This window comes from Gymnogyps californianus, chromosome 9 (assembly GCF_018139145.2).
Source record: "Gymnogyps californianus isolate 813 chromosome 9, ASM1813914v2, whole genome shotgun sequence".
Classification (NCBI taxonomy): domain Eukaryota; kingdom Metazoa; phylum Chordata; class Aves; order Accipitriformes; family Cathartidae; genus Gymnogyps; species Gymnogyps californianus.
Genome location: NC_059479.1, coordinates 17,644,819 through 17,657,678, shown reverse-complemented (window position 1 = coordinate 17,657,678; position 12,860 = coordinate 17,644,819). Strand labels below are relative to the sequence as shown.

General features: G+C 42.0%; 1 protein-coding gene across 2 annotated transcripts; it reads right to left on the bottom strand.

The window, feature by feature from the left end:
- Positions 1-2,592: 2,592 nt before the first annotated feature.
- Positions 2,593-9,159, bottom strand: MCTS1 (MCTS1 re-initiation and release factor). 2 transcript variants are annotated; one of them, XM_050901563.1, is made up of 6 exons: positions 9,057-9,159; positions 8,137-8,289; positions 7,322-7,419; positions 6,083-6,216; positions 4,990-5,057; positions 2,593-2,831 (listed from the first exon to the last, which is right to left on the bottom strand). In XM_050901563.1, exons 1-6 carry the CDS (start codon positions 9,065-9,067, stop codon positions 2,750-2,752), a joined length of 546 nt encoding a protein of 181 aa, XP_050757520.1. In that variant the 5' UTR covers positions 9,068-9,159; the 3' UTR covers positions 2,593-2,749. The 2 variants fall into 2 exon arrangements, with proteins under 2 accessions (XP_050757520.1, XP_050757519.1); XM_050901562.1 differs by lacking the exon at positions 9,057-9,159 and having other exon boundaries at positions 8,137-8,360.
- Between the last annotated feature and the right edge of the window lie 3,701 nt (positions 9,160-12,860).

Below are 12,860 nucleotides of genomic sequence, written 5' to 3'. Positions count from 1 at the left end.
AACTGTTACTACACATGTAGTGTAGATATATTTACAGATATTTTTAACACCAAGATGCAGAAAGAGCAACACATGCTTGCACTCCCAACCTTTCTTTGAATATTATGCAAAGCAGGTTACATGCACAACAAAGCAATATGCACAACTCCCCAATACTGGGTTTGGGGGGCAGTTGTGTGGTGGCTTTGGGGTTAGGGGTTTTTTTTTTGTTGTTGTTGTGGGGTGTTTTTTTGGTGGGTTGTTTTTCAGGTTTTTGGGTGGGGGGTTTTGTTTTGGTTTTTTTGTTTTTTTTTTTTTTTACAATTGAGTGCACTTGAAATTAGTTTTATACAAGTCACCAGGCCACACTCCCTTCTACTCACAGCAAGTGGGAATAAACAGCACTTCAATATTTACTCCATATAGAATTCACCAACCTGACGTGGATGTTTCAAGACTTAAGGACAGTACTACACCTATGTGCTACATCTAGGACTATGACAGGCTTTGTTGGTACTACAATATCCATAACATACCCTCTTCTCAGGTCTTTTATCTCACCTTTCTTTCACAGACCATTTGTAGTATCTCATCCTATCCTGAGCTGCAAGGGGGCAGGTGGGGAAGTGAAACAGCTGCTTCAGAGCTGATGAGAATATCCACATCTTTTTTGTTTTAAGCATCAGGTCCTTCATTTTTGACAAGAATGGTAAGACAACTGCTCAGAGCCCCAGGCAAACTACCAAAGCTCAGCTGTTTCAGAAGGTGCACCTTATCTGTCTCACCTTTTGCACATTCTCCTCCTCCATGTCAGTCAGAGCTCAGCTAACATAGCAAGACAAACATGTACATGATTGCTGCCAAAACCCAGATAAAACTTAAGTTAGTATTTTTGACGTTTTGCTAAATTGGTATACAAGTTAAGTTAAGCATGATTTAACTTATATCTTCTTACAGAACCATTTTTAAAAGGTTAGATCCACAGTTGGGAATACTCTGGCAAAGCCAGATGAAGAAAGTAAAATTTCGATTTCCGCAGTGTTTCTGATATTAAAGACAGTTCTGACCCCACTGCAACAACAGCAGTCACAGGGCAAGTCAAGGAAAAAGAATGGGAGTTAATTCAAACCAGAATAAATCTCATTTATCACAGATTTGAGATACTGTAACACAACAGGAGGAGACAAGATGGAAGGGGAAAAAGCAAGCCACAGAACTCAAGACTAGCTCATCTTCTGCAAAAAAGAACCACTGAAGCACAAACTGATTCCCCATGGCACTAACAAGAAATTAGTACATTTATAGCAGAGTCTTTAAGATGCACAAAAACATCCATTAGCATTCTGAAGGGAAGGTCTGAGGTTTGACCAGACTTTTTTCTGCAACACCGCTGTAATAATCACCTTAATTTTTGTCTTCCTACATTAATAAATAGTTTCGGATTTACCCTGTCATTTTCAAAAGTACAATCTTTTAAATTTCTCCCGTAAAATTATTTACAAGTAGCACATATTAGGTAACACATTCCATCTCCCATGTCTTAGTTTGACTTCAGAATCAGATGGAGAACACCTCTGCCACTATCTTCTGCAAAGGTCCCAGGGTGGGGAAACCAAACACGCAGAACAGCACCGAGACAAGGCACCTGCATACAAAGTTACGTTCTGCCATTATAAAATACAACTGTTAGAATAGAGACTTGAAATATTAATAAATGCTTCCAGAGACAGAGTTATGAGTGGTAGACCTTAAAGTTTCCTTAGTTTATTAAATGATTCCATGGCACAGGCTGTTTTCCATAGGCATAGCTTTGGGTATGCAGTCGCTGAATAAAGAGTTGGATTATCCAGACAAATACACAGTGCTCTTTAACCCGTTCTGTAGATGTACATACACGTGGCAGTGTGTACAAGCTGAGATCTCTTTTGAAGTTCCACCTGAAGAAGTTGCTCCTGGCTACACTGATAACCATGTTTTGCCATCATGCCTTTGTTAAACAGTGATTTTGTTTCTGCTCCTAAAATAAGAAGGCAAACAGGAAGTAGAGCATCAGGCACCAAGTTGGCACACGCTCCATTTGGAGTATGCCCACCGTTACTATAAACTCCACTATAAGGAGAGCGATATCAAACAGTGTTGACAGGTAGAAATTTGAACATATATATATTCTTCAGATATGAACTAGTGTAAAAGAATTTCTAGTCCACATACCAGTCTAAGTTCATAAATCCTATACAGATAAATGCATATTTAAAAGAGAAAATCCTTAAGTAAACTACTGAAGTTAATGCTGTTAATAAATTAAGTTAAAAATAAATGTCAAAAAACTGATTTCTCCATATTCAAGAAACAGGTAGACTAACAAGATGTTAATCAGAAGAAAAAATCTGAAGTGTTTCAGAGGTTTTATAAACCGTATTAATTATATTTCACATATGCTTTATATTACTTTTAGAAGAGCATAAAAATGTAAACATTTCTTGGCTTTTTCCTCCTTTTTGTTTGAAATAGTCTACTCACAGTCCATGCAGGATCTTTCCATCAGATATCTTCAAAGGACTTGGGTTTAAGACAAAACAAAAGAACTGTAATAAGAAGAAATCTAGAAAAGTATTGTAGCCTAACAGTACTTTCGCATTCACTTGATTTATTTAGCATAGCCACAGAACAAAGTAATTTGTACATTCAGTCACATTAAAAACAAGGAATTACAAAGCAGTCCACATTTAATCTAAGTGCATTCCTTTGGAGTAACACAGTTCCTTTTGTTTCACTTGTATGTCTTCATATGCCAAAGGCCATCATTTAAATAGTGGATATTTTCAATACCAATCCCTTTGTTGACCTTCTCACTGTAGGAGGAGGAAAAAGGTACAGAAGTATTAGCTAGGTTAAATACTAGAGCAGTACAAAATACAATGTTTAAAGTAGAAAAAGCAACATTTGTCAACTGGAAGGGGCGAAGCTATCATCCACAAAGTCATAATCTTCAACAGCAGGTGGACAAGCAATATTTGTTATTACATGTACCCACATCACTGAATGATAAGAGGACAAAATTTGCCTTCCACATTCTGTCAACAGCCTTCCACAATATTTTTAACTACTTCTTTGTGGAAGGCAGTTCTTCAGACAACACTTCTGCTACTTTTCTTGATTTTAGCATTTCTCTATCAAAGTAGCACAGCAGTTGAAAGTGACCCTCCTCCTCCTAGCACAGGAAGTGGTGTAACATGGCTGGAAAGTGGAATTTGACAAGTTCTGGTTCCAAGTGGGCCACTGACACACTCAAATGCAGGTGAGCTGCTTTGCTGCTAGTTGCAGGACACCTACCCACTTAATAAAGAATTACAAATGCTAAATTTATGAGCCAAGGACCTGCAGCATGCTACAGATGTACTATCCTCCTATACCCTTTGAGTCATGTCATCTTTTAAAAATGATTGTTTTGTGTGTCTGCATTGGATTTGTGTTCGTCTTTTTTCCAGTACATTATTCCACGGAAAAATCTAGTTTTGTCACAATAAACAAGACAAATCTCATCATTCTAGGACTGAGAACAAGTTTCATTCCCCTGGAGAATATAATTTACTGTATTTACACTAAGTGTTCCATTACTTATACAAATTGTCCAAAAGTAATCAGGAAAGAAAATACTGCTATGTTAATTGCATTAACAGATCATGTATGATAATCACACCAAGTGATTGAAATCATACTGTTTCACAGTTTTCTGGTTTAAACAGTATCACACAAAAAAAAGCATGCTAACGGGCTGCATAGATCAGTATCATTTAGTTTTCCTCTCCAGTTCATGTTGCTTCTCACAGGAACAGGATATTCAGCTGCAAGGCTGCTGAATTTGAAGTTAGGATTAGGAATACAGATAATCCTGGTTTGCAGTGATCACAGCAGATCACTGCAGATGTAGGACTGGGACAGAAGTAGCTATTCTTTCCACCTACTCTTGGAGTCTTTTGAAGGCACTACAAAGAATCGTGAGGAATATAATTCCTCAACAGCTACAGCAGGTCCAAATCCAGGTTGCTGCAGTCCCACTCTACCCCTGTCCTCTGTAACACATTCCTACCTCTCTCCCTTGTGCCACTGTAACGACTTAGGACCGCAGAGTGACCCAATACAGAAGATGATCCTGCTGAGAATTATTCCCACAAGAAAGAGTGGCTTGTTTTCATCAAAATCAGCTTCCTCACCCACACAAGGGCTAGACGGGGCTGGAACCAACGCAGCCCAAACCTGCTACGTGCATCTTACATCCTGCTGCAAGACATTACAGAACTTAAAATGACAAAGTGGTTTAGCTCCTTATAATTTAGCGCTGTCTGAATGCTAACAACTAACATCCATTTCCATTTTCTATCTCTCTTCCTTCTCAAATAGTTTTCAGTTGATGTTTATCCCCTGAACAGACCTCTACATTTCACAAGAAGCTCAGCTAAGCTAGTAAGCACATCAAGCAGGAATGCTGCATGTGGGTACAAGGTAAACAAAAAGAGAAGGCCACAGAGGAAAGCCCAGCTGGTCAACCAAGTACCAGCAGGACTTCAGTCTCTGCTGTCCCTACAGACAAAAAAAAAAAACCCACTTCAACATTTTCAACCCCCTCAAATCCAAATTACATCTCTTGCCAAGTCCAGGTAGTAAGTACTCTATACAAATATTTCTTTGTTCACCAAGATCTTTGAGAAAGTATGATCAGAGAGCAAGAAATACTAACATTCAGCGGTAGTACTAATGTTGCATATCTTAAAATCCATATTCGCATGAAAAGAACTATTCTGATCCCATTTCGTACACAAATAAGTAGGGAAGATATTCCCTGCCTCCTCTCCTTTCCCTGAATATTAATCAACAAAATGAAATCTTAAAAAATGCTGTACTTGTATGACATATGCTGTAACAATGATGCAGTAACCTTGACAGTAGTGCTTATATTCCAAACTAACATAGGAATAGTGAAATGGGACAGGTTTATTTCAAAACACTTACATGTCCTCAGCTGACATCTTCATTACTCCCACACATAATGCATGTTGTTTTCCCTCTGCCATTATCGCCTACAAATTACCGCTAAGGAAAACAGTTTTTTTTAAAACTATTTCAGAAAAGTAAAAGCAATATGAGGAAACGACTTCCCAAAAAGCTTCAAAATCCCGTGTTGAACTTTTACCCTTTTAGTAATTCTAGAGCTCTAGCTCTTAAAGATAAGCAAAACAATGCACTGCATTTAACAATTGAATCACAGTGTGTAGAACAAAGCATGTATTTATGAACTTTGAACAGCAATTACAGAAAAAGATCTCCCAGCACTACACTCCATTTCTTCCTTTGTTCCTTTCTGGAACAGAACTGCACATGTTTGTGGGGCCATTTTAGATTCCAAGGTACAGAAGAATTGAGACACAAATCTAAAAAACCAGAAGTACTGAAATCAGATGTGTCCTTTTCAAAGCTTAGCAACACACGATGCTAACTGCTGATCTTTTCCTATAGCATCTAACTAACAACAAAAGCAGCACAGCTTGGTATTATTAATGCTGTATTTGCTCAGGGTTCCTTTCTCAGTAATATAATGAGCAGGAGTGAATTAGCATACTTTCCTCATTTTACATACGCTAATTTCATCAGATGGATAGAGCAAGTCCTGACTACAGCAAAGCTGATTCTAAACACCTTTCCAAATTCCCTAGGAACAGGAGCAAATTCTTCTATAACTGAAGGAGATACAAGATTGATTAAGGAGACAGGACAAATCACACTGTACTTCATCTATTTTTACAGTTCTGCATAAAATCACAAAGGAGCTCCATTTATCAGTTAGATTAATGGAACAGCATCCCACCCAGCAGCACAGCAGGAAGAGTTACTTGGTTTGAAACATCACAGTAAATAAAAAAAATTAATAACAATTTTAACCTTGCCAAATAACATCTGAACCTCTGCAGCTCTTTTCAGATTACTAGTTATTCTATGAAATACCATTAAAATCCAAAGTAATTCAGATTACGATCAGCTGAGAACACAAGAACAGAAATTTAACTCATCTCACAGCAAGCAGTAATTCATAGTTAAAGAAGGATACAACAACAGTATCAACGGCAGCAGGGTAAAGTTTTGCTCCAGGAGACGTCAGGCCAGGGCACATTATATTAGCTCCACTTAGTACAAATTTAATGGCGCCTTTATCAACCTGCTGATGTGGTAGAATAAATGGGTCTAGGAGGGGAAAGATATAGCATTACAATTAATATGGTAAGATGACAACACGAATAACTCATTATCAAGTCAGTTTAGATGGGGCAATTAGATATATAGTGTGCTGCGAGGGTAGGAAGTTTGAGAAACAACTACCGGAGCTCCTGCTGGGCTGTACTGTCCCAAAAGGACACAAGTACTGTTCTCCCAGACCACATCTTTTATCTGAGAACCAAAGGGTAATCCAACACTAGGCCTATGCCTCCTGCACACTCATATACCCATACACTGAGTAACAATTTTAAAAAGTTCCCCCAATGAAAACAATCACACAAGCACCCACATACTAAGAGGTCTGAAAACCAAGGGGTCTTAAATCCCTCAAGTTACATGTATAACCTCTTACATGAAAAAGAAAGAGTTTAACGTTAACAGGACAAAAAAGGCAAAGACAGACAAAACTCATGAAGGCTGTCAGCTCTCCAAGCCATCCTTGAAGTGCATGCACCATCTGTATTTAAAACGTTGAGATTTGACAGAATAACATTTTTAGGGATACCTACGCTCATCCAAATCAGAGTAACACATTCGAGCAGAACAGTGGAAACAGTAAGAAAAATAACATGAGAGTAAACTGTAAACAGCAAAAAGCATGCAGCATAAATTCTTACAGGAGACAAGTATACATTACATCATTAAACTCATGATTAAAGAATATTTTTCTAGTAAGAACCTACAAGTATTTGGAAGGAAGCAAAAAGGGTTTAAAGGAAGACTTGAAAGAACAAAGATAGGGACTAACAACAGGAAATTTAGACCTCTGCCCCAGGGAAACCTCCCTCAAGATTTTTTGCAGAGCTTTGCACACTTTAATTCTTAGAAATCAAAGTTCAGATTGCTTAACATATAGCATTACAATAATTATGGGGGAAGCAATCCATATAGGCATCTGAAATAGCAAAGCAATAAGTTACAGTTGAGAAGGTATACTATATCTTTAAGATCTATTCTGGAATATATACATGCATGTAAGGAGTAAGTTCTTTTTAAGTCAGTTCTACAGAAGTCCTGTGGAATCATGCGCTCACCCCTCTCTCCCCACCACTACCATCCTCAGGAAACTTACATTTGTGAAGCAACCTTAGCGTCGGGTAAAAAATCCCTTCTCTTTGTCTGAAGAACAGCAACTCCCCATTCACAGTGAGGATTTCTATATGTTCATGACTGCAAGATTAAAAAAAAAAAAATATTCCAATAGCTACTTAACCCTTTTATAGTTGAAATGAAGTATTTCACTTCAGAGTCTTGTCTATCTTGGCATCTGAGAATTAAGACCGTCAATTAGCAAGAAAATTTAAAACTAAAAATATTATCTTTTTTTATGGCTTGTTCAACACTGGCCTCCTGCACACTTCCTTCCCCTTTAAAAAAAAGAAAAAAGAAAAAATCTACAGACAAACATCCAGCTGTTCACAAACTGCATTTCTTCGGGTTTTTTTAAATGCAATAAAAAGGAGAAGGAATCAGCAAAAATATACTACCCTCTATTTAAAAAAAAGAAAATCCAAGAAAATAAAATGGATGCCCAAAAATAGTAAAAAAATCCGCTACTGGAAGCTATCCAAACAAGTTTAAGCTACCACATCCATAAAGCTGAACGCTTCCCTTCAACAACAGGCTGATCCCTGGAGAGTCCCCGAATATGTTGCACATTCGCTACTAGGCAGCATTTTTGTTTTCCTCAAACATCCTACTAGCATGCCTTCACGAGCGTGATGAGCACATGCAAACTTTCTGATTTGACCATAACATGGACTGTTATCTGTTAATAAATGATAAATGCTTTTCAAAAACACCAGGTTCATCTACTATACAAAATAAATATATAAAGGAAGCAATCCTAGCACCTCGGAAGCAAAGTTTAAGAGAAATGAAACTCACCATCTTACTATTTTGACTGGGTCCTTCTTTGGCATAATTTGGTTTAGCCATGGTTCAATAACAGGAAACTGGTCTATCAGTTGATTCTTAATACCTTTAATAACTGAAGTCTTCAGCTGGATGCAGTTTGATACATTCTCCTTTTCATCAAATCTGTCAAGTGAGTAAAAGTATTTCAGAAATGCACAATTCGCTGCCCAAAAGATGCCATATCTCAGCAGCATTCTTCAGAAATGTTTATAAATTTGCTATAAAACCTTACCGGTACCACATCTGTCCAACTCTCAAATCTAGGACTTCACAAGGCTTAAATTAGTCCCCTGGGAACACTGGGCTGGGGGAAGGCGGGGGGGTCCCACTAGTACACGGTCTTTATCCCTAAACTTCGTGTACATCCATGAAACATGTTTTTAGTCTCACAGATACACCTTGGCACACAGCGCTATTTCATTTAACTCGTAGAGCAGACTTTGCTGGTAACACTAACACCTATAGCCCTGTTCAGATGTATTTATAAGAGTCCTTTACCACAGAGGTATGAACTGCGCTTTGTGCTACCCCGAAGCTCAGACAAGTTAATGACTCAGCTTACTTTTTAGTTTTTTTTTTCTTTTAACAAGCAAGTGCCCAAGCAGCCCAGGCCAGCGCGCCCGAAGGCAAACCCGACGGCTGCAGGGCGGCGCTGCCCCGCGGGCTGAGGGCGCGCCCTGCGCCCCGAGGAGGCCGAGGCGGCCGCGGGAGCTGGCGGGGAGCGGGGCCGGCCGCTCTCGCGCTGCCCCGGCCTCAGCCCCCGAGCAGGGCCTAGCCGTACCGGTCCCGCGAGCGCAGGGCCGAGCCCCGGGGCAGAGGGGGCGCCGGGCCCGCCCCGGCTCCCCCTTCCCTCAACCCTCCCGCCGCCTCCGAGCCCCGGCCCCACTCACTTCTTGAACATCCTGGGGACGGTGGGCGCCGGGCGGACGAGGCGGGCGGGTGCCTGGGGCCGGGCGTGGGGCCGGCGGGCGGCGGCGCGGGCACCCACAGCCTCCGCGCTCCCTCACACGAGGCTGCCGGCCCTCCCCTCCGCGCACAGCCGGAAGCGCCGCGCGCTTTACGGCCTGTCGCGCCGCTCCATAACAACGGAACGCGCGTGGCGTCACCGGGGCGGGCGGGGACTCCAATTCCCAGGGGGCGGGGCGGGGCGGTGTCTCGGCGCATGCGCACGGGCGGCGGCTGGGCCGGGCAGTGACGTCATTCTGAACTACAAAAGTGCCAGGAAGGACAAACTCCAGCTTCAAAACTGAAGTAATTTCCTAAAGTCAGCACACGGGTTTAAAGCATGCGGATCGAGGACCGACATTTTGCCTGTAGTTGCCTACGGCATGTGTAAAACCCGACGTTGGTCAGCATGCGCGTGCAGAGGCGGCGTGGGGTGAGAAGTTACCTCATTTTAAGGTCTTCGGCACGCTCTTCTGCCAAACCACCGCCCATCGCACACCGGTGGCTTTATTCGGCTTTCACAAGAACTAGGTGCTTGTTACTCGCAGACACGGTGCTGTTTTCCTAGGTAATATATCACTTTTCATTAAAATAAATCCTTTAAAAGAGCTAATAACTACTAACATCATTTAAACACAAAATACGTTTAACAGGAAAAAATGCCACCACCTTCAAATTAGCAAAGCAGAAGCTATCCTCCCCCAGTTTCAGAACAGGAGACAAGATCCTGTCGACCGCATTCTGAAAAAAAAAAAAAAGGTGTTTCTTGTCAAACAGCAGATGCTGGAGCCGGCCAGGGAATCGGTCAGACGTGACGGTGCCGCATGCTTCAAGGTGGAGAAGGAGCAGAAGAAACCTGGCCTGCCGTGAAGATCTCAGCTGCCAGACAGAAAGATGGGTTCTGGTGAAGACGATTACGCTACATAGTGTTTATTAGAATCAAATTAGGTTTTGCTTGGTGGTGGCTGCAGTAATCGTGAATATTAATAGAAAAACGTAGATAGAGGGAATTTACCATACTGCTTTTTAACTCTTTGAAGAGCAGACGTGCATGTTTTTGTTCTGTAGGAAGGCAGCTGCTATATAAGCATACATAAAGGCAACCACTGAAACGTTACCACTGGCATAAAGGGGAGAAGGGAGAGGACATAAAAGACCAGGTCATCGTTTATGCTAACTACCACGTTCTTTTTTCCATACAAAACAAATTAATCAGCTTTGATACTATAACAACTAATTAAAAAAGTAAAATCAAGCCTTTATACATGGTATCATTTATTCAAATAGTGAAATACAGAGTCAGGAACACACTAATAACTTTTTAAAAAGATAGGAATGAACTATGGCATTATATAAATATTCAGGCATTTAACTCATGAACGCCACCTCCACCTACATTGTAGCATCACTAAAAATACTAAGCTATAATCAAGAATTCAGTTTTAACTGAAACACAGCGACATTGCTCATACTCAGATTAGAAAGTGAGAACAGGAGTTTATCACGCCAACAAACTATTCCATACATTTTTTGTGCTCCTCAGAATAACTTCTATTAAATAATACTTTGCCAAGTAAATAACCCTTGCAGGTGTGCTCACATTTTTAAAAACTGTAGTGAAAAATTCATCATACTCCCACCTCGAATGTTAGAAACGTAAAGTAAACTTTTACCCTCAATGACCCCCAATAAATATGGCACATCTCACTGAAACCGTCTGAACCCCTGGTTTCATGCTAGCCTACAACAGCAAGATTACTTCCTAATTTTCAAAAATGGCTTTTGTCAACAGGAAGCTCTTACCTCCGTTCTTCTGCTACCTTAAAGCACCTGGACCACTGGCTCCCTTCAGGGCTGAGCTAACCTTGAGCCTGGTCTCAACATCTCCATCTTCTCTTCCAAATGCTTTTTGTTGGTGTAGCTGCAAAGACTTCAAAGCCAGCTAACTGCTTGCCCAACCTAAATTTGCTTGTGCAAAGGATTTTTGAAGAAGGCTCCGAGCACCTAGACTGGAATTTTGTACTATAGCTCTCATTGTTATTGTTCAGCCACCACCAAAAAGCTGGAGACATTTGCTCTGGTTGCAGCGTCACTTTTAAATAACAGAATTTTAAAAGCATGGTACCTGGGTAAGACTGACAAAGCAAGCAGCACATCCAGCAAATGGCTTTACAACCCCTCCAGCCCTGACAGAAACCACCCTGCAGGATCATATGCTAAACAGAAAAGATTTAGTATCTCTCCCCCCACGTTTCAGTGGGCAAAATCCATTGCACCTGGCTTCCTCCCGGGTCCGCAGCACGTTACCTTGCCTTCACCCGCTCTCCCACCTATCCCAGAGCTGCGTACTCTGACTGATGGGACACAGTCACTGACTCTTCCCCACCTGAATGACTGCATGGACAGGATAACCCTCCCGCTTCACCAGGAAAAGGGACACTTACTCATATCTCCTCTTTTATAAATCCAATCATTTTCACAAACCAAGAATCTGTAGAAATCTAAGATCTCTTACATCTCTACACCTCTTACCTAATTTGGCTTAAGTGAACGTGACAGTTACTGGGAACAGAGGAAAACTTGACAGCATAATCATCTAAGTTTCATTTACTCAGCAAACCTGTTTATTTCTGTTACATCTGACTTGGAATGTAACTCATTAGTGCTTGGGAACTATACAACCTGTTCTAAAGCCAGTCAAAAACAGACTGAAGCTTTGTTTGTTTTTTTTTAATCTGGAAAAAGTACTTTTCTACACATCACTAGCATTACGTTTCAGGCCTCAGGAGCTGTCTGCCAGTTACTCAGACAGAAAACATGCTCCACAAAAACCTCAGTAAAGTTACATTCGTATCTCCACGAATCACAGTTTCAGTCAAGACAAGTTAGCGTATCTTTTTCTATCAAAGACAGAACCGCCAACAGCCTTCCCCCGAGGAGCTCTGCTGTCAGGAAGGCAGGTGTAAGCTCTCGCCTGAAGTCCTTGGAGAGTCTCTTCTGGAACAAAACCTCATCGCTTGTTTTGTTACTTTTTCTGCAGGTATTTCTCAACAGTGATTGACTCATAACAACGCTCTTGGAGAGTTCACGTTTCCTTTGGTAAAAGATACACCAGCATCAAAAAAGAGCCACTAAAGCTCCACAATTCCTATTTTTGCTTGCAAACGTTTAAAAATAAACCCAAAAAACAACGACTCTAGGCTTTAGCCCCGCACAAGTCCATATATATTAAAATCATGTGAAAAAGTTGACACTAAATGATTGTTTATAAATCAATGTAAGAAAAATAATTTCCAAAAGAAGCTAAGAGGCCGAAGCCTCCACCTTGACCGCAGGCTCACAGCAGAGTGTCCGAGCTCCAACTAAACCCAACTTTGCACCACGTTTACCTCAGCCGGAAGTCCCTGCGGCAAGCCGACGGCAGGACTTCGGCTTCCTACGCGTCCCTGCGGGGCCTGCCCCGGCGTACCGGCACCGACCTGCTCCGGCAGCCCAGGCCGCCCGGGGCAGGCCGGGCTGAGGGGACGGGCGGCCGCCTCCCGGCCGAGGGCAGGGCGGGACCCCACCCCCCAGGTACGGGGCGCGACGAGGGACAAGCCCAGCGCCCCCCGCCCGCCCGCGGAGCCCCGCCCCCTCCGCGGTCCCGCCACGCGGAAGGCGGCGGCCACGCCCCCTTCCCGCAACGACGCGCCCTGCGCCGGCGCGCGAGGGGGTAACGAGCGCGCCCGTTACGAGCGGCCGGCAACCAT

What these genes read in the sequence shown, in the direction of transcription:
- MCTS1 (XM_050901562.1), bottom strand. Translation starts at nt 8,360, where the DNA reads ATGCTGCTGAGATATGGCATCTTTTGGGCAGCGAATTGTGCATTTCTG. An exon ending in CTGCCGTTGATACTGTTGTT is followed by an intron (nt 5,058 to 6,082) that starts GTATCCTTCTTT and finishes GGTAATTTGTAG; the next exon opens with GCGATAATGGCAGAGGGAAA. An exon ending in AAGATGTCAGCTGAGGACAT is followed by an intron (nt 2,832 to 4,989) that starts GTAAGTGTTTTG and finishes CTCCTCCTACAG; the next exon opens with TGAGAAGGTCAACAAAGGGA.